Here is a 21,438-nt window from a genome sequence, read left to right as displayed (position 1 = left end):
GCAGGATCGAACCCAGGCATTCAGCGTCAAAGGCGGACTAGCTAATTTCGGCGCTACGGTGGCCTCCAGCGTAGGTAAGGTTTAGGATGTGGGAATTTGGCATGCATAGAGAAGGTGGACATGTCCACTGGTCCATTCTGGAACCTATGGACGCTGTAGGCAGGCTAAAAAGGGTCTCAGACTACCTGTCACCGAGAACGTTGAAGAGAAAACCACCTCTGAAAATTTTTTTTCTGATGTTCTCGCCAGGATCGAACCCAGGTATTCAGGGTCAAAGGCGGACTTGCTAGTCTCGGCGCTACGGGTGGCTTCTAGCGTATGTAAGGTTTGGGCTGTGGGAATTTGGCATGCATAGAGAAGGTGGACATGTCCACTGGTCCATTTTGGAATCTATGGACACAGTAGGTAGGCTGAAAAAGGTCTTAGACTACCTGTAGCCGAGAACGATGGGGGAGAGGTTGTTTCGGACGCGCTTTCCCTGAAGTCAGGAGTGGGTGGCGGATGATGTGTTTGAGTTAGATGAGATCTTGGTCTCCACTGACGGATCAATGATGGAGTAAGGGACGGGACTGGTGGTTAACCCGCAGGCACTCGACATCCGTATGTCAGTTAGAATGTCAAACCAGTGCACGGTCATTCATGTGAAGTTCTTTGCTTTTACGTTGGTCGCAAAGTAAATGCGGAGGATAGACCTGCAGCCATCAAAACTTAGAATATTTGTGGAAAGTATGGCAGCCTTGGATTGAAAAGATGATGAGGATAAGGGCGTGGAGGAGTGTTTGGGGGCCGCGAACAGACTCATGACTTTTCGTTGGCCTGGGTTCCCGATTAAAGTTTAAGCTCAATGATAAGGGGCCTCCTTTTTTATGCCGCTTGCCGCATAGCGACACCACTTGATAGAGAAGTTTTAACATGGCAGGATACCTCATAAATGTAGCCACCATAAGTGAGGGGTTACCAACGCAGAATATTTTTATACCCACCACCGAAGGATGGGGGTATATTCATTTTGTCATTCCGTTTGCAACACATCGATATATCCATTTCCGAACCTATAAAGAATATATATTTTTGATCAGCATGAAAATCTAAGACGAATTAGCCATGTCCGTCCGTCTGTCTGTTGAAATCACGCTACAGCCTTTAAAAATAGAGATATTGTGCTGAAATTTTGCACAGATTCTTTTTTTTTGTCCATAAGCAGGTTAAGTTCGAAGATGGGCTATATCGGACTATATCTTCATATAGCCCCCACATAGACCGATCCGCCGATTTAGGGTCTTAGTCCCATAAAAGCCACATTTATTATCCGATTTTGCTGAAATTTGGGACAGTGTGCTGTATTAGGCCCTACGATATTTTTATTTAGTTTGGCCCTGATCGGTCCAGATTTGGATATAGCTGCCATATAGACCGATCCACCGATTTAGGGTCTTAAGCCCATAAAAGCCACATTTATTATCTGATTTTGCTGAAATTTGGGACAGTGAGTTGTCTTACGCCCTTTGACACGCTTCCTTAATATCACACAGATCGGTCTAGATTTGGATATAGCTGCCATATAGACCGATCCTCCGATTTAAGGTTATGGGCCCATAAAAGGCGCATTTATTGTCCGATGTCTCCGAAATTTGGGACAGCGAGTTAAATTAAGCCCTTCGATATACTTCTGCAATATGATAAATATAAAGCTGCCATATAGACCGATCTCTCGATTTAAGGTTTTGGGCCCATAAAAGGCGCATTTATTGTCCGATGTCGCCTAAATTTGGGATAGTGAGTTGTGTTGGGCCCTTCGACATCCTCCTTCAAATTGGCTCACGTCGGTTCAGATTTAGATATAGCTGCCATATAGATCGATCTCTCGATTTAAGGTTATGGGCCGATAAAAGGCGCATTTATTGTCCAATATCTCCGAAATTCGGGACAGTGAGTTGTGTTAGGCCCTTCGACATCCTTCTTCAATATGGTTCAGATCGGTCCAGATTTGAATATAGCTGCCATATAGACTGATCTCCCGATTTAAGGTTTTGGGCCCATAAAACGCACATTTATTGTCCGATTTCGCCGAAATTTGGGACAGTGAGTTGTGTTAGGCTCTTTGACATTTTTCTGAAACTTGCCCAAATCGGTCCAGATTCGGATATAGCTGTAGACCGATATCTCGATTTAAAGTCTTGGCCCCATAAAAGGCGCAATTGAACAATGACTTGTACTTATAAGTATTGGGTTGCCCAAAAAGTAATTGCGGATTTCTCATATAGTCAGCGTTGACAAATTTTTTCACAGCTTGGGACTCTGTAATTGCATTCTTTCTTCTGTCAGTTATCAGCTGTTACTTTTAGCTTGCTTTAGAAAAAAAGTGTAAAAAAAGTATATTTGATTAAAGTTCATTCTAAGTTTTATTAAAAATGCATTTACTTTCTTTTAAAAAATCCGCAATTACTTTTTGGGCAACCCAATATTTGGTCCAAATCGGATCATATGTCTATATAGCTGCTATGGGGTATAAGGAATGCATTTTTTACCAGATTTTGACGAAATGTGGTTTACATATATGTAGGTTTGGTTACCTTTTGTTTAAGTAAAACACATTTATTAAATAAAAACACGGTTTATTAAATAAAAACAAATTATAAATTAAAATAGTTCAATGTTCATGGTGACTTGTTTGACTCTATGTAGCCACTGATCCTGTGCGTGTGTCTCGTTTTGTCGGCGTTGTTTTTATTTCTCTTTGTCACAAGTCGTCGGCGTTCGTAGTTTAGCCTAATTAGTGCATTAAGCGGATTACAGTGTGGTTGCGTAACCCGTTCCTACATTCGGCCATCCTGATTCGCATTCGTCCTCGAATGTACACTCCAAGGCTTCATGTACTCAGCAACCGTGGTACAACGTTTAGAGCCTTCGTTACCGCCCACCTTTTCGACAACGTATCTGCCATGGTTCAGCTTCTGTACAACTTTATATGGACCTAAAAACTTCGGTCTCAACTTCATACCAGTACCGAATTGCGTTCGCTTAATGGCTACCAATTCATCAATGTCGTACGGAGTTTCAGGCACTCTTTTCCTATTATAGTCCTTACGATTTTCCTGCTGTATCTTAGATATATTATCCCTAGCCTCTTCCCGTAGAGAATAACGCTCCTTATTAAATTCCTCTATGGCCAATTTCTCCAAAATTCCCTTTATATCGGTACAGTCTCCTGTCCTCATGTCTACACCAGTCAACAATCTAAATGGCGAAATATGTGTACTACGTGGTGGTGTGTCATTCAATGTTCTCTGAACACGATCAACGTGTTTATACCAATTCCCTGGCGACTCCATACATAATTTAGCTAACATTGGCACTACTATTCGGTGTATACGTTCTACTTGTCCATTCCCTCGTGGAACTCCCGTCGCAATCAGTAAATGCTGTATACCTTGCGCCTCACAATATTCTCTAAATTGTCCTGAGGTAAATGCCGTGCCTCTATCAGTGATTACCCTTTGTGGATTACCAAATATTGTCGCCTGTTTAGTCAACCTATCAATTACCTCGTTCGTGCCCGTATTCTTAGTGGGGTACAACCACACAAATTTAGTAAAAGCGTCTACCACTACTAGAATATGGTTATATTTCTTATGTGTAGCTTCCATTGGCCCTACATGATCCAAATGATACGTCATTAAAGGTCTATCAGCTTTATCTATAGGATTAAGGAAACCTTCCTTGCGACCTCTTTTTGCATCAGCCACTATGCATTCCACGCAACTCTTTACTATCGCTTCAGTCTTCTTCGTCAAGTTCGGTATAAAATAATTTCTGGAGACTAAGTCCTGAGTCTTACGTGCAGCAAAATGTCCTTGTCTGTGAGCTACAGTTATGATTTCGTTTTCCACCGACGACGGTATTACAATCAGTTCCCTAACCGGATCCTTATGTAATATATCATGTTGGATGTAAAAGTCATCATATGTGCTGTCCTCCAACACCTTCCGAACAGCCCTCACCCACTCATCCTGTAGCTGAGCCTCCCTTATACGATGTTTTAAAGAATCTTCTATCATCAGGCATGACAACCTACTTAGTGCGTCCACGTGCCTCATTCTAGTTCCAAACCTATGTTCTATAGTATAATCGAAGTCCTGCAAAAATAGAGCCCAACGAGATATCCTAGGCGGAACGTCCTGTTTACGCATCGTTAATGCGAAAGCGTTGCAGTCAGTGACTATTTTTACATGTAGGCCAAGTACGTAAATTCTCCATTTCCTCAGAGCTTCTACTACTGCCAAAACTTCTAACTCAAATGAATGATACTTTTCTTCAGCTGGCGTAGTCCTCCTACTCATGTACTCTATGGGATGGAATTCCTGATCATCATCCTTTTGGAGTAAGGCTGCTCCGTATCCATACATGCTGGCATCCGCGTGAATTTCGGTTACACACTTCGGGTCAAAAATCTTCAAAACGGGTGCACTTACTAACGAATTTCTGAGCTGGGTAAATGCTAAAATCTCCTCATCTCCCATTTTGAACTTGTTGTCCTTCCGTAAAAGATCAGTCAGGGGTCGTGCAATGGTAGCATATCCTTCAATAAAGCGTCTAAAATATGATGTTAGTCCTAAAAACCTCTCAAGAGCCTTTTTGGTTGGGGGTAACGGATAATTTGCAACGGCTTTTGTCTTCTCCACTGATGGCAATATCGTAGAATTCTCTATAACGTAGCCCAAGAAATTAATTTTCTTCTGAAGAAACTGGCACTTCTTCCATTTTATTTTCAGTCCGTTTGATTCCGCGACCTTGAGTACCTTTTCCAGTCTGTGAATGCCCTCTGTCTCGTCCTTCGCAGGTATAACAATATCATCCATGTAAATTACCAAAGTTCCCTCTGCAACCAGTTCCCTAAATATCGACGCAATATATCTGCAAAATACTGCCGGTGAATTCGATATGCCAAATGGGACGTATCCAAACTCATATTGCCCATTATGCGTCACAAAAGCAGTGTATTTTCGGGATTCCTGCTCAACAGGAACATGAAAGAAACCATTTTTCAGATCTAAGGTGGTATAGATCTGGGCACCCAACAATCTCTGAATTACATCATCAATTACCGCCATAGGGAAATTGTCCCGTACGATCTTCTCATTCAATTTCCTATAGTCGCAACATAAACGTCTTGTACCGTCCTTCTTTTTCACCAAAACTACAGGTGCACTATACCCTGAGCAGCTCTTTCTTATGATGCCTTCCCTAAGCCACTCATCTACCTGTTCGTCGACGGCACACTGATCGGGATATGACATTCGTCTGGGCCTTTGTGCGACAGGGATATCGTCAGTCAAAATAATTTTCATCTCAACCGGATGAGATAAAGGTCTAACAGGATTATAACTCGATACCATTTGCCCAATTCGTATTCGATTCCTTTCGTCCAAATGCCCGGTATTAAGATCGTCCTCGCAAAAATCCTGCGCAATAGCTAAATTCAAAATATCTGCGAACTCCTTTTCTAATTCCGAAATGGGATTGCTGTCCCCTGGATATAAAACAGTGTTCTCAGAAAAGCTATTCTCATCTGGTGTCACATTATTCCTGCTTAAAAATTTAATGCCCTTGGAATCGATAATCATGTCAACCTGGTCCAAGATATCATTCCCTATAACCAAAGGGTAGATAATGTCCGTTTTATCTATAATATGAAACTTAATCTGAATCTCATTATCGTCCACCTTCGCATTAGTTCTTAGACTTCCCAAAGTGCAAACAGTCCCACCACCTATGCCATTTAGATATTTCACCTCGTTGTCAACATTCTGGCTGCCTAAAACGTCTAATACATCTCTTCGCATCAGGCTAACGTCACTACCTGTGTCTATCATAGCCGAAAATGTATTGCCAAGAATTTCAACGTCCTTGAAAATTCTATGCGAAGTCTGGCGAATTCCCTCGGATACCGTGTTAACATTTTCCTCCCTCTCAGGAACTGATTTCTCAACTTTCACCTTATTGATGTTAGCCTTGCACTCAAAAGATTTGTGTCCCGAACCTTTACACTTAAAACATTTGATTTGAGGTACCTTGCATTGATTTGAAAGATGTCCCTTTTCACCACATTTAAAACAACGGACGGTCTTTTTACTAAAATTGTTATCATTCTTAGTCGGCTGAGATACTTTGGAGCTTGATGGACCCTCAGTGCCTTGCATTTTCTCATAAATCTTGATCTTTGTCTTCAAATCCTCTAACGTCGTTGCCTGATATAAAATACTTTTGTTCAACTTTGAGTCGGGTATGCCTTCTACGAAATATGTGACCAGACTTTCATCATCAATTTTAATTGGCTGACCAATCTCCATCAGACAGTATAGGTATTCACGTAGACTCTCATTAATTCTCTTTTTACGGTTGGATAACTGCCTATGAACTTCGACCGATGATATTTTTACCCCAAATTCCCTTTTCAGTGATCCTCTCAAAGTTGACCAATTTCTAACGCTAGGTTGACTTCTGATAAAAATCTTGGCCGCCCCTGTTAATAATTGCTTGCCATAAATAAATTTCCGTAAGTCATCCCATCCTACAGTGCATGCACAATCCTCGAATTCACGAAGCCACTGATCTATATTAGGCAATTGGTCTCCGGAAAAGCTTGAGACCGAGTCTTGAATGTCCCTCAATGTAAATAAATTTGGCGCCTGAGCAATAATCGACGTAGCCTCCCCATAGTCAGATTCGTTGTCCTCAGGTGCTGAGATATAACCAAAATGCCCAAGGAGACGAGCTTGCAACTCAACTTTGTTTCCACTTCGAGACAAATTCAATTCACCTAGCTTTACTTTAAGGCCATCTACTGTCAATTTCTCTATGTCGTCTCTGTCCATGTTGTATGTATTTTTCAGTCTACAGCCGCTTTACAAAATCAAAAAAAAAATCTTAAAATATAAGTCCAAATCCAAATTACTTAAAGTTACTTATGATTATTACTCTTACGAAATATTTGTTTCTATCAGTAAGTGTGCAAATCAAAGTTCAAATATTAGCACGTTAAAATAAAAAATATTTTCTTCAAAATCGCATTTTACATAACAAAACAAAGCAAAATTAATAACTTTAATTTTTCATCAAATCTTTGCCTTTAGTTTGAAACAACAATGCACACATTCAATTACTCTAAATCTAAAATGAGCATCCACTATTAAAACACAAAATTTCTTCTTGCCAACATACGTACTAACATATTAACTCATAATAGTGTTACACATATATACATACAAAGCTGTGTCGTACTCCAATGGTGCTTCTCCCATCTGTTGTCTTCCTTGCTTTGTTGGGCCACTCTTGACGTCCAGGCAAAATTTAGGGGATGAACATTTTTACTGCGTAGTTAATATTGTGCGCACACTCAGTCATCTAATTGTTGTTGTTGTCTCTGTGTTCGTTATAAACCAACGGTGTCATTTCTCGAACAAGCACACTTGTTGTTGTAGTGTGTATTCACAAGCTGTTTTGTTGTAAAGTCTTTACTTCCTCGTAATGATCATTAGGGCGATTGCATCAGAAAATCTTTAGGCATATACCTCACTTTTGCCATTGATCATTAAGTCTATTGCACCAGAAAATCTTTTTGGCGAAAACTTTACTTTTGCCATTGATTATTAGATCGATTGTATCATAAATTTTTTTTGGCGAAAACTTCACTTTTGCCATCCACAGTTTTAAATAATTTCAGTTTAATTCCACTGAAAATGTTTTTCACTTTCTGCAATTGCGTCTTTTCTAATTTTTTTCTGGCATCATTTCAGTTTTTTCATACATAATATTTTATTTCTTCGTCTTTATTTAATTTAAACCGGGCGAGCCCCCAAAAATGTAGGTTTGGTTACCTTTTGTTTAAGTAAAACACATTTATTAAATAAAAACACGGTTTATTAAATAAAAACAAATTATAAATTAAAATAGTTCAATGTTCATGGTGACTTGTTTGACTCTATGTAGCCACTGATCCTGTGCGTGTGTCTCGTTTTGTCGGCGTTGTTTTTATTTCTCTTTGTCACAAGTCGTCGGCGTTCGTAGTTTAGCCTAATTAGTGCATTAAGCGGATTACAGTGTGGTTGCGTAACCCGTTCCTACATATATATACCCGAGGTGGTGGGTATCCAAAGTTCGGCCCGGCCGAACTTAACGCCTTTTTAGTTGTTCTGATGTTCACGTCTGGATTTGAACCCAGTTGTTCGTTGTCATAGGCGGTCATGCTAAACTCTGAGCCATGGAGGCCTGCTGATATGGCTCCCATATCAACCAATCTCCCGATTTTACTTCTTAAGCTCTTGTAGGGTTCAATTGTAGTCCAATTTTGCTGAAATTTTGCAAATTGGCTTTTGCAACTCCAACATACAAACCAAGTATGGTTCGAATTGGTATATAACCTGATACAGCTTCAATAGCATTATGCATCCATTATCCTTTGTTTGCCTATAGAGAGATACCGGGCAAAGAACTTGACAAATGCCATCCATGGTGGAGGGTATATAAGAATCGCCCCGGCGTGGTTTTTCTTAATTCCTTATTTTAAGGGAATAGCTTACAAATTTTTTCGTTATTGATCGTCTAATGGTATCGCTTCCTTTTGCTTTAGGGATTTCCATAAGAAATTTGCTCTAATACCAGATGATGTTGGCCAATACATAGGAAGATGCTACAAACAGAATAAATTTAAATACAAGCAAAACATCTAAACCCATATGTGTTTATTTATCTTTCTGGTATGTGTATGTGGTTACACTCGCATATGTGTGTGTGTGTGTATTTTAGTTAATTCAGATCTTATTTCTTTCTACGAAATGTTATTACTATTGGTAGCACTTTCTGTAATGATGTTGTCCAAGCTTTTGAGGAGATTGCTGACCATGATGACGACTATAATGATGCTGATGATTATGGTGTTAATTATCATTAGCTAGAGTATGGTATTAGGGCAAATCCCATAATTTTCTCAGCTGTCCTTGCCAGCATATGTATGTGCTATTGCAAGTAATGTAATTGCAAATCGTATTTGTATTTATATGTGCTTTTGGCTTACTATTCTGAGTGTACATGTGGGTGTGGGTGTGTGTGTAAGAAGTTGCAAGAGAATTGTACAAATATTATTTGGTTTTGTTTATGTGTATGTGTATGTTTTTCTTGAGTTTCTTTCTATTTTACATTTAATGTTTATTTATAATTTACCGGATTGTTTTGATTTTTATGCGTTATTTTTCCTTTTCTGTTTTTCTTCTCTTCATATTTGCTTTAATTTATTGCCAGAATTTTGTTTTATCTCAGTCTAAGAAGATTTTCTTTTTTTCTCTCTTTCTTTGTTTCTAGCTCACTGATATTAATCCCATAATGGTAATTACATAAATAAATCAAAGTAAAAAGGGAGGGATTATGTTTTGTTTCACCAAACGAAAGAAAAAAAAATTAAATATTTCCCTTGCTTTTTGGTGACTTATTTTGGGGGAAAGGCATAGCATGACGAACTCGCATTGCCAAAATCCTAGCAAAGCCTAATGAAAGATGGCCAAATTAGTTGGGCCCCCAAGTTGTGTCCTTTGTCTTTTTGTCATTGGCTTTGTTTGTTTTTGCAACTACAATGTGACTAATTAACACAAAAACCTATTCCATCTTTAAGATGCTCTTGTACCCAAACAACAAACTTCTCAACCATAGCCATGGGGATTTTTATATATTGCGTGTTATTAAGATAAATATGTTTTATAATGCTCATTCCAATGTTGTGCCTCGAATTTTGTATGCATTGATGGTGCCAAAAATCTTTAATGTCCTTTTTTGGCCAACGAAGATCCATCAACTTCAGAAAGTGATAAACCGAAGTACTGGCTAATTAAAGAACTTTTGAACAAATAGATTTAATATAAACGCAAGCAAGAAGGCAAAGAAGTGCTGTAAATAAGGTTTATAAAGTCTTCAATATTTGTCTTAAAATTTAGAACAACCAGGGCTTAAAAGTATTGGGCGGGCACCGATATGTAATAGCACTCGCTATGATTAACACTAAGTTTATAAAGTCTTCAATATTTGTCTTAAAATTTAGAACAACCAGAGCTTAAAATTATTGGGCGGGCAGATATGTAATAGCATTCGCTATGATTCACACTTTTTATACCATCCACCGAAGGATGGGGGTATATTCATTTTGTTATTCCTGTTTCCAGCACATCGAAATATCCATTTCCGACCCCATAAAGTATTGCCCAAAAAGTAACTGCGGATTTTTTAAAAGAAAGTAAATGCATTTTTAATAAAACTTAGAATGAACTTTAATCAAATATCCTTTTTTTACACTTTTTTTCTAAAGCAAGCTAAAAGTAACAGCTGATAACTGACAGAGGAAAGAATGCAATTACAGAGTCACAATCTGTGAAAAAATTTGTCAACGCCGACTATATGAAAAATCCGCAATTACTTTTTGGGCAACGCAATATATATATTTTTGATGGTTGTAAAAATCTAAGACGGTCTAGTCATGTCCGTCCGTCGGTCTGTTGAAATCACGCTACAGTCTTTAAAAATAGCCATATTGAGCTGAAACTTTGCACAGATTCTTGATTTGTCCATAGGCAGGATAAGTTTGAAGATGGACTATATCTTGATATAGCTGCCATATAGACAAATCCGCCGATTTAAGGCCCGGCCCATAAAGGAGGCCACCGTACCGCAGAGGTTAGCATCTCCGCCTTTGACGCTGAACGCCTGGATTCGAATCCTGGCAGGGACATCAGAAAAATTTTCAGCGGTGGTTATCCCCTCCTTATGCTGGCAACATTTTCTAGGTGCTTTGCCATGTAAAAATTTCTCCCCAAAGAGGTGTCGCTCTGCGGCACGCCATTCGGACTCGGCTATAGAAAGGAGGTCCCTTATCATTGATCTTTAAATTAAATCGGACAGCACTCATTGAATTGTGAGAAGTTTGACCCAGTTCCTTAATGGAATGTTCACTGGCAAATTTAAATTTTCGCGCAAAAAAGCCACATTTATTACACGATTTTGCTGAAATTTGGGCCAGTGAATTGTTTTAAGCTACTCGATATGCTTTTTCAATTTTGCGCAGATCGGACCGATCTTCTAATTTAAGTCCTTGGCATCATAGATGGCTTATTTATTGTCTGATTTTGCCAAAATTTGGGACAGGAAATTGTGTTATGGCCTTCGAAATTCCTCTTCAATTTGGCCCAGAGAGGTCCAGATTTGCATAAAGCTGCCATATAGACCGATCTCTCGATTTTATGTCTTGGACCCAAAAAAGGCGCATTTATTGTCAGATTTCGCCGAAATTTGAGACAGTAAAATGTGTTAGGCCCTTCGAAAACCATCTTCAATTTGGCTCAGAGCGGTCCAAATTTGAATATAGCTGTCATATAGGCCAATCTCTTGATTTAAGGTTTTGGATCAATAAAAGGCGCATTTATTGTCAGATTTCGCCGAAATTTGGGGCAGTGGGTTGTGTTAGGCCCTTCGACATTCATCTTCAATTTGGCTCAGAGCGGTCCAAATTTGAATATATCTGTCATATATGACGATCTCTTGATTTAAGGTTTTGGGGCCACGAAGGCTCATTTATTGTCAGACTTCGCCGAAATTTGGGACAGTGAGTTGAGTTAGGCCCTTCGACATTCATCTTCAATTTGGCTCAGAGCGGTCCAAATTTGAATATAGCTGTCATATAGACCGATCTCTCGATTTAAGATCTTGGGCCCATAAATGGCGCATTTCCTGTCCGATTTCAGATCAGTCCAGATTTGAATACAGCTGCCATATGGACTGATCTCTCGATTTAAGGTCTTGGGCCCATAAAAGACGCACTAATTGTCCGCTTTAGCCGAAATTTGGGACAGTAAGTTGCGTTACACCCTACGACATCCCTCTTCAATTTAGCCCAGATCGGTTCAGGTTTGGATATAGCTGCCATGAAGACCAATCTCTCGATTTAAGGTCTTGGGTCCATAAAAGACGCATTTATTGTCCGCTTTAGCCGAAATTTGGGACAGTGAGTTGCGTTAGGCCCTACGACATCCCTCTTTGATTTGGCACAGATCGGTTCAGATTTCGATATAGCTGCCATATAGACTGATTTCTCGATTTAAAGTCTTGGCCCCATAAAAAGCGCATTTATAATCCGATTTCGTTGAAATTTGACACAGTGATTTATGTTAGGCTCTTCGACATCCGTATCGCTTATGGTTCAAACCGGTCTTTATTTGAATTTAGCTACCAAAAAGACGCTATCATGTTCTACAAAATTGAACAATGACTTGTATGTATTAGACCACTCAATGTCTATATTGGACTTGGCTCAAATTGGACCATATTTAGATATAGGTGCTATGGGGGCATAAATTATGCATTTTTTGCCGAACTATGACAAAAGGTGGTTTATACATATACCCGAGGTGGTGGGTATTCAAAGTTCGGCCCTTTCGAACTTAACGCCGTTTTACTTGTTGGCTGGTGCTTTTGGGGTAAGGATGACCTTCTACCTTACACTCTTTTGATACGACAACCATATTGGTAATCTACTTCCTAATACCTTGCATTTGAGTTCCATATTGTCATTATCGTCCAATATGCCTATTTGAGAGGGTTTTCGGTTGGGGCGACCCCCTAGGCATCTGAACCCAATGTTTATTATCAAATTAGTGCTCTACTCCCAAAGAACTCTCATTTGAGTCCCATACTGTCTCGATCGATCCACTTTTATTTTTGGGTGGTGCTTTTGGTTTAAAGGGGAGGGTCCGTCCCATTACGATATCATAGCCTATAGCCTTTTGCTCCTTTCAGACCACATTCGTTATCTACTTCCTAATAGTTTTCATTTGAGTCCCATGCTGTCATTGTCGTCCAATATGCCTTTTTGGGGGGGTTTTGGGTCGGGTAGGGTCCTTCGGTACCTGCACCCAGTTTTCAATAACAACTTAGGACTATACTCTCGAATACGTTTAATTTGACACCCATATTATTCCGATCGGTTCCTCTTTATTTTTGGGTGGTGCTTTTGGGGTAAGGGGGAGGGTCCATCCCCCCCCTTCCAATATCAAACCAATAAGGAAAGGCAAAAGTCGAGCGGTGCCGACTTTATAATAACCTACACCTATACTATAGGTACCAATTGGGAGCTATCTCTAATTCTGAACCAATTTTGATGGACCTCGGAGGATGTTCTCAGATGGGTTATTAAACAATCCGAATCAAATTTCGAGCAAATATGTTCATACGGTTGACATATGACAACATTATTGCAAATTATCCAAAATCTGACGAACGCATATATGGGAGCTACATCTAAATCTGAACCGATTTTGTCCAAACTTCTTAGATATTGTGGAAGGCATCAAGAAAAGGGTTGTGCACAATTTCGGCAATATTGGCCAATAATGCGCTTGCAGTGACCCTAGAAGTGAAAATCGGGCGAAATACACAAATGGCTGTCATATCTAAATCTGAACCGATTTTTATAAAGTTCACCAGTAATGTCGAGAGTAACAAGAAAATACTTTCTGCCAAATTTAGACAAAATCGGTTAACAAATGAGCTTTTTATTGCAATTTTTCTCAAATCGCACGAAACATATATATATGGGAGCTATATCTAAATCTGAATCGATTTTGACCAAATTTTATAGATATTGTAAAAGTCGTCGCAAAAAGAGTTGTACAAAGTTTTGTGGAGATTGGTCAATAAATGAGCTTGCAGTGGCTCTGGGAGTGAAAATCGGGAGGTATATATATGGCAGTTATATGTCTAAATTTGAACCGATTTCTATAAAACTCACCATTATTGTCGAGATTCATAAGAAAATTCTTCCTGCATAATTGTAAAATTACTGCAAATCGGAGCTATATCCAAAACTGAACCAATTTTTCCGAATTTCAATAGACTTCGTTTTAAGGCTGAAAAACATGCCTGTACCAAATTTGAAGACAATCGGTTGAAAACTGCGACCTGTAGTTTGTACACAAATTAACATGGACAAACTTTCATAGCTAAATAGAATCAGAAAGTGATTCTGAGTTGATCGGTATACTTACCAATGTGTCTATCTCTCTTTCTTCTGGGTGTTAAAAACAAATGCACTAAGTTATAATACCCTGTACCACTGTAGTGGTGTAGGGTATAAAAATTGTGTAGCCTATTTTTACTGCCAGACCATCCTACAAGAAAACCGGTTCAGTCGGTTTCGAGTCCATTCGGAACAAACAAACACACTGAGTTTTATATTATAGAAGATTCCTTCTTCTCAAATATCTTGCATTTAGCTTTTCGTAAACTCAGCACGATCATAGTAATTCCCTATGGACGAAAACGTCAAAGTGAGTCTAATGGCAGACTGCCGTTTAAACCTAACTTGAACATGAATATTTTTCCTAAATTCTTAACATTTTCAACCAATTTCTCCTTCATGACATATGAACTTTATTCAGTTGTATTAAAAATCTTTTCCAACAGTGACCTAAAGTTTTTTTTTTATAAACAAAAGACCTTTTCGTATAAACCCCAAGACATACAACTGCAACTTTGTATAGTCTTTACAAGAAAATTAGCATATTTTGCCTTGCATTGCAATCAAATGGAAATGTTCCCCCAGGTCTTATCAATTTTTCCATAACTGCTTTCATAACTGATGGAAAAACAACAACCTAGGGGTTCATTGGCACACTATTGAAAGACTTGCCAGGAGTCAGCAGGACAACAAGACCTATCTGATACACTCAAAGAATGTACAGAGTAGAGGGGAGGAAAAAAAGCAAAGATTTAAAACAAATATGTATTTTAGTGTCAGGCTTTTGACTTCGTCTTGCCAAAGAAAGCCATTTTTGCTTATTTTCATGGTAGATGCACCACAGGCCATACATACTAAAAGAGCTGTGATGAGAAGTGTCTTTATAGGCTCCCATGGCTAAAAGGACTGGCAAAGCAAAGACATAAAGACTTTAGTATTTAAAAATTCCATTTAGTTGGTGTCACTGGCGTCAGGGATGACTTTTACCACACATGACATATGCTGCTTATAAAAAAAGTTTTTTTTGCTTTTCAGCTTATTTTTAGGCTATAACACTACTCGGGTATAGGGTATTGAGATTGGTTGAAATGATTTAAAATTGTGGTAAAAAAGGAGCTAATGTAATGAAATAGGGGGATCTTAATAATTAAACAAGTAAGAGCGTGCTAAGTTCGATCGGGCCGAATCTTATATACCCTCCACCATGGATCACATCTGTCGAGTTCTTTGGGCACTATCCCTTTTAAGGCAAATAAAGAATTATGACTATGGACGGAGGAGGAGGAGGTGCTATATCAAGTTATAGTCCGATTCGGGGCTCAAGAAGCAAAATCGGGAGATCGGTTTATATGGGAGCTGTGTCAAGCTATACATCGATTCAGACCATATTGCACATGTATATTGAAGGCCATGGCAGAAGCCGTTGTACAAAATCTGTGCCAAATCGGAGGAGAATTGCGCCCTCAAGAAGTTAAGACCCAAGATCGGTTTATATGGCAGCTATATCAGGGTATGGACCGATTTGCGCTATACTTAGCACAGTTGTTGAAAGTGATATCAAAACACTATGTGCAAAATGTCAGTCAAATCGTTCGAGAATTGCGCCCTCTAGAGGTTCAAGAAGTCAAGAACCCAGATAGGTTTATATGGCAGCTATACCAGGTTATAGACCGATTTGAACCATACTTAGCACAGTTGTTAGAAGTGATATTTAAACACTATGTGCAAAATTTCAGTCAAATCGGAGGAGAATTGCGCCCTCTAGAGGTTCAAGAAGTCAAGACCCAAGATCGGTTTATATGGCAGCTATATCAGGTTATGAACCGATTTGGACCATACTTCGCACAGTTGTTAGAAGTGATATTAAAACACTATGTGTAAAAATTTCATTCAAATCGTACGAGAATTGCGCCCTCTAGAGGTTCAAGAAGTCAAGACCCAAGATCGGTTTATATGGCAGCTATATCAGGTTATGAACCGATTTGAACCATACTTCGCACAGTTGTTGGAAGTTATACCAAAACACTACGTGCAAAATTTCAGTTAAATCGGACTAGAATTGCGCCCTCTAGAGGCTAAAGAAGTCAAGACCCAAGATCGGTTAATATGGCAGCTATATCAGGTTATAGACCGATTTGGACCATACTTCTCACAGTTGTTGGAAGTGATATCAAAACACTATATGCAAAATCAGTCAAATCGGACGATAATTGCGTTCTCTAGAGGCTCAAGAAGTCAAGACCCAAGATCGGTTTATATGGCAGCTATATCAGGGTATAAACCGACTTGGACCACACTTCGCACAGTTGTTGGAAGTGATATTAAAACACTATGTGTAAAAATTTCAGTCAAATCGTACAAGAATTGCGCCCTCTGCAAGCTCAAGAAGTCAAGACCCAAGATCGGTTTATATGGCAGCTATATCAGGTTATAAACCGATTTAGACCATACTTCGCGCAGTTGTTAAAAGTGATGTGAAAACACTATGTGCAAAATTTCAGTCAAATCGTACGAGAATTGCGCCCTCTAGAGGCTCAAGAAGTCAAGATCCAAGATCGGTTTAAATGGCAGCTATTTCAGTTTATGGACCGATTTGAACCATACTCGGCACAGTTATTGGATATCATAACAGAACACGCCGTGAAAAATTTCATTCCAATTGGATAAGAATTGCGCCCTCTAGAGGCTCAAGAAGTCAAGATCCAAGATCGGTTTATATGGCAGCTATTTCAGTTTATGGACCGATTTGTACCATACTCGGCACAGTTGTTGGATATCATAACAGAACACGCCGTGAAAAAGTTCATTCCAATTGGATAAGAATTGCGCCCTCTAGAGGCTCATGAAGTCAAGACCCAAGATCGGTTTATATGGCAGCTATATCAAAACATGGACCGATTTTGCCCATTTTCAATCCCAACCGACCTACACCAATAAGAAGTATTTGTGCAAAATTTCAAACGGCTAGATCTACTCCTTCAAAAGGTAGCGTGCTTTCGACAGACAGACGGACGGACGGACTGACGGAAGGACGGACAGACGGACGGACATGGCTAGTTCGACTTAAAATGTCACGACGATCAAGAATATATATACCTTATGGGGTCTTAGACCCACATTACAAACAGAAAGACGAAATTATTGGGTTGCCCAAAAAGTAATTGCGGATTTTTCATATAGTCGGCGTTGACAAATTTTTTCACAGCTTGCGACTCAGCCGTTACTTTTAGCTTGCTTTAGAAAAAAAGTGTAAAAAAAGTATATTTGATTAAAGTTCATTCTAAGTTTTATTAAAAATGCATTTACTTTCTTTTAAAAAATCCGCAATTACTTTTTGGGCAACCCAATAGTATACCCCCATCCAAAACAAAAAATCTGAATTTTTTTTTTTTTTTTAATTTTATTAATTCATTATTAATTGGTTTTTGCTTATATTTTACATGGTGTAATGTATCAGCAAGTCGGTTTTGCCTCTCTCAATTTTTTTTTACTTTCTTTAGTTTTTGTTTTAAATTTAATCTGTTGTGTGTGAAGCAAGGAAACCACAAGAACAAATGATGTAACAAAGTTCATTTTGTGACATATGAATACCACATTTTCAATATGTGGCACGTATTTGGGTGCCACAATTTTCCCAGCAGTTTTTTTTTTCTCTCTTTTTTTTTTTTGGTTCATTTGCTGAAATTTTCTTAATTAAAGTTCAGTTAACTTTTGTTTATCATGTGCCAAGGGGAGAGTGAGTGCTAACTGTAAAGTAGAAACTAAAAGCGGATCCTTGCCAAACTGAGCACCAGTACTGAGCACCCACACCCTCTTATAACGAATGCTATGAACTGAACATACTTTCTCTACTTCACTCTTCTTCTCTGCTCTTCCCCCTTCCCCTGTTATTTAGCACTCTTATGTCAGTAGCATATTTTCCCGAAAAACTTTATCTGTCTGCGTTTGTGTGGCATGAAGGTGTGGATTTGGCATTTGTGGGTTGTAGTATATCAAAGCCATGACTTGCGTTTGAGTACGTATGTTGGTTAAATAGTTTTTCACAATCATCACTACCACCACCACCACAACCACCGCCGCAACCATATTTTTCAGCGATGCTCTTATTTCCTGGTATTTCGTGGCCTCCCCTCCTAAGAGGATACGCAGCAAAAAAAAAAAACGCAACTTACAAAGACTGTCACTTCAAGCAAAATTATTTGTCATAGAGGTTGCCGACTTCTTGTGTCTTTTCAAGCAGATTTCTTTAGGTCTCCCTTTCTTCTTTCGGCATAAGCTTCAACGAATTCGCAGCCACACTCTGTCACAAGAAATGTTTGTTAATGCAAAACCAAAAAAAAAAAAAAAAATAGAAAGGAAAAGCTATAAATCGTCTGAATAATTACCTTGCAATAGAAATTTAACTGAAATGAAACGAAAAGGAAGAAAAACGAAAAAAATTTATATTAAATCAAGAAAATAATATTAAGAAAAGAAATGAATAACTTAAAGAACATTAGATAAAAGATTTGCATTAAGAAATTACAAAATTAATTTTCTTAATTCGGATGAAAAAAAACTTAAGAAACTTATGTTAAACAAAATATTATAATTAAATATAAATAAAAGTAAAAAAACAAGTAAAAGCGTGCTAAGTTCGGCCGGGCCGAATCTTATATACCCTCCACCATGGAGCGCAGTTGTCGAGTTCTTTACCCGACATCTCTTCTTAAGCAAAAAGTGATATAAGAAAAGATTTGCTCTGCTATTAGAGCGATATAAAGATATGATCCGGTTTAGACCACTATTAAATTATATGTTGGAGACCTGTGTAGAATGTCAGCCAATTCGAGTAAGAATTGCGCCCTTTGGGGGCTCAAGAAGTAAAATAGAGAGATTGATTTATATGGGAGCTGTATCGGGCTATAAACAGATTTAGACCATAATCAACACGTATGTTGATGGTCAAGAGAGGATCCATCATACAAAATTTCAGGCAAATCGGATAATAATTGCGACTTCTAGAGGCTCAAGAAGTCAAGATCCCAGATCGGTTTACATGGCAGCTATATCAGGTTATGAACCGATTTAAACCTTATTTGACACAGTGGTTGAAAGAAAAAATAAAAAACGTCATGCAAAATTTCAGCCAAATCAGGTAGGAATTGCGTCCTCTAGAAGCACAAGAAGTCAAGTCCCCAAATCTGTTTATATGACAGCTATATCAGTTTATGAGCCGATTTGAACCATTTTTGGCACACTTGTTGGATATCATAAAAAAACATGTCGTGCAAAATTTCATTCCAATCTGATAAGAATTGCGCACTTTAGAGGCTTAAGAAGTCAAGACCCAAGATCGGTTTATATGGCAGCTATATCAGGTTATGGACCGATTAGGACCATACTTGGCACAGTTGTTGAATATCATAATAAAACACGTCGTGCAAAATTTCATTGTAATCGGATTAGAATTGCGCACTCTAGAGGCTTAAGAAGTCAAGACCCAAGATCGGTTTATATGGCAGCTATATCAGGTTATGGACCGATTTCAACCATACTTAGCACAGTTGTTGGATATCGTAACAAAACACGTCGTGCGTTTTGTTACGATAAAAAACGTCATGCAAAATTTCAGCCAAATCAGGTAGGAATTGCGTCCTCTAGAAGCACAAGAAGTCAAGTCCCCAAATCTGTTTATATGACAGCTATATCAGTTTATGAGCCGATTTGAACCATTTTTGGCACACTTGTTGGATATCATAAAAAAACATGTCGTGCAAAATTTCATTCCAATCTGATAAGAATTGCGCACTTTAGAGGCTTAAGAAGTCAAGACCCAAGATCGGTTTATATGGCAGCTATATCAGGTTATGGACCGATTAGGACCATACTTGGCACAGTTGTTGAATATCATAATAAAACACGTCGTGCAAAATTTCATTGTAATCGGATTAGAATTGCGCACTCTAGAGGCTTAAGAAGTCAAGACCCAAGATCGGTTTATATGGCAGCTATATCAGGTTATGGACCGATTTCAACCATACTTAGCACAGTTGTTGGATATCGTAACAAAACACGTCGTGCGAAATTTCATTCCAATCGGATAAGAATTGCGCACTCTAGAGGCTCAAGAATTCAAGACCCAAGATCGGTTTATATGGTAGCTATATCAGATTATGGACCGATTTGAACCATATTTAGCACAGTTGTTGGATATCATAACAAAACACGTCGTGCCAAAATTCATTCAAATCGGATAAGAATTGGGCACTCTAGAGGCTCAAGAAGTCAAGACCCAAGATCGGTTTATATGGCAGCTATATCAGATTATGAACCGATTTGAACCATACTTGGCACAGTTGTTGGACATCATAACAAAACACGTCGTGCCAAAATTCATTCAAATCGGATAAGAATTGCGCACTCTAGAGGCTCAAGAAGTCAAGACCCAAGATCGGTTTATATGGCAGCTATATCAGATTATGAACCGATTTCAACCATACTTGGCACAGTTGTTGGATATCATAACAAAACACGTCGTCCAAAATTTCATTCCAATCGGATAAGAATTGCGCACTCTAGAGGCTCAAGAAGTCAAGACCCAAGATCGGTTTATATGGCAGCTATATCAAAACATGGACCGATATGGCCCATTTACAATACCAACCGACCTACACTAATAAGAAGTATTTGTGCAAAATTTCAAGCAGCTAGCTTTACTCCTTCGGAAGTTAGCGTGCTTTCGACAGACAGACGGACGGACGGACGGACGGACGGACGGACGGACGGACGGACGGACGGACGGACAGACGGACGGACATGGCTAAATCGACATAAAATTTCACGACGATCAAGAATATATATACTTTATGGGGTCTCAGACGAATATTTCGAGTAGTTACAAACAGAATGACGAAATTAGTATACCCCCCATCTTATGGTGGAGGGTATAATAATATAAATAAGAATTATTATATAATTTACAAAATGTCAAACAAAGAACTCGTAAATGTTATCATTACTCTCGATGCAACAAAAATTTTCAAATTATTGTTAATTTGCTAAAAAGCCGAGCTAAAGTTTGAATACCTACCACCTCGGGTATATATGTAAACCACTTTTCGTCATAATTCGGTGAAAAATTCATTATTAATGCCGCCATTGCAACTTCATCGAAATATGGTCCGATTTAGACAAAATTCGGCACGGACATTGAGCGTTGTAATAAGTACAAGTCATTGTTCAATTTTTTAGAACAAAATATTGAACTGTTTGGCAACTATATCCAAATATAGACCGACTTAAACCATATACGACCCAGATGTCAAAGGTTAGGTTAGGTTTAAGTGGCAGTCTATCATCAGACTCACTTAGACGTTTTCGTCCATTGTGATATCACAGGAACATAA

General features: G+C 38.7%; 1 protein-coding gene across 5 annotated transcripts in view; it reads right to left on the bottom strand.

The window, feature by feature from the left end:
- The window catches only part of LOC106093722 (nephrin), a 442,943-nt gene that overhangs the window by 400,282 nt on the left and 21,223 nt on the right, over positions 1-21,438 (bottom strand). For 4 of the 5 annotated variants that reach the window (XM_059368603.1, XM_059368606.1, XM_059368605.1 and 1 more), the window contains exon 2: positions 18,436-18,453. The exons of the other annotated variant lie outside the window; for it this stretch is intronic. In XM_059368603.1, the coding sequence (XP_059224586.1) occupies positions 18,436-18,453 (18 nt within the window). The remainder of the gene's footprint in view (positions 1-18,435; positions 18,454-21,438) is intronic. 5 annotated transcript variants of the gene reach the window in all.

The sequence above is a fragment of the Stomoxys calcitrans genome, chromosome 5 (assembly GCF_963082655.1).
Source record: "Stomoxys calcitrans chromosome 5, idStoCalc2.1, whole genome shotgun sequence".
NCBI lineage: Eukaryota > Metazoa > Arthropoda > Insecta > Diptera > Muscidae > Stomoxys > Stomoxys calcitrans.
Note: the sequence above shows the minus strand (reverse complement) of the source record. Positions and strands in the feature narration are given on the sequence as shown.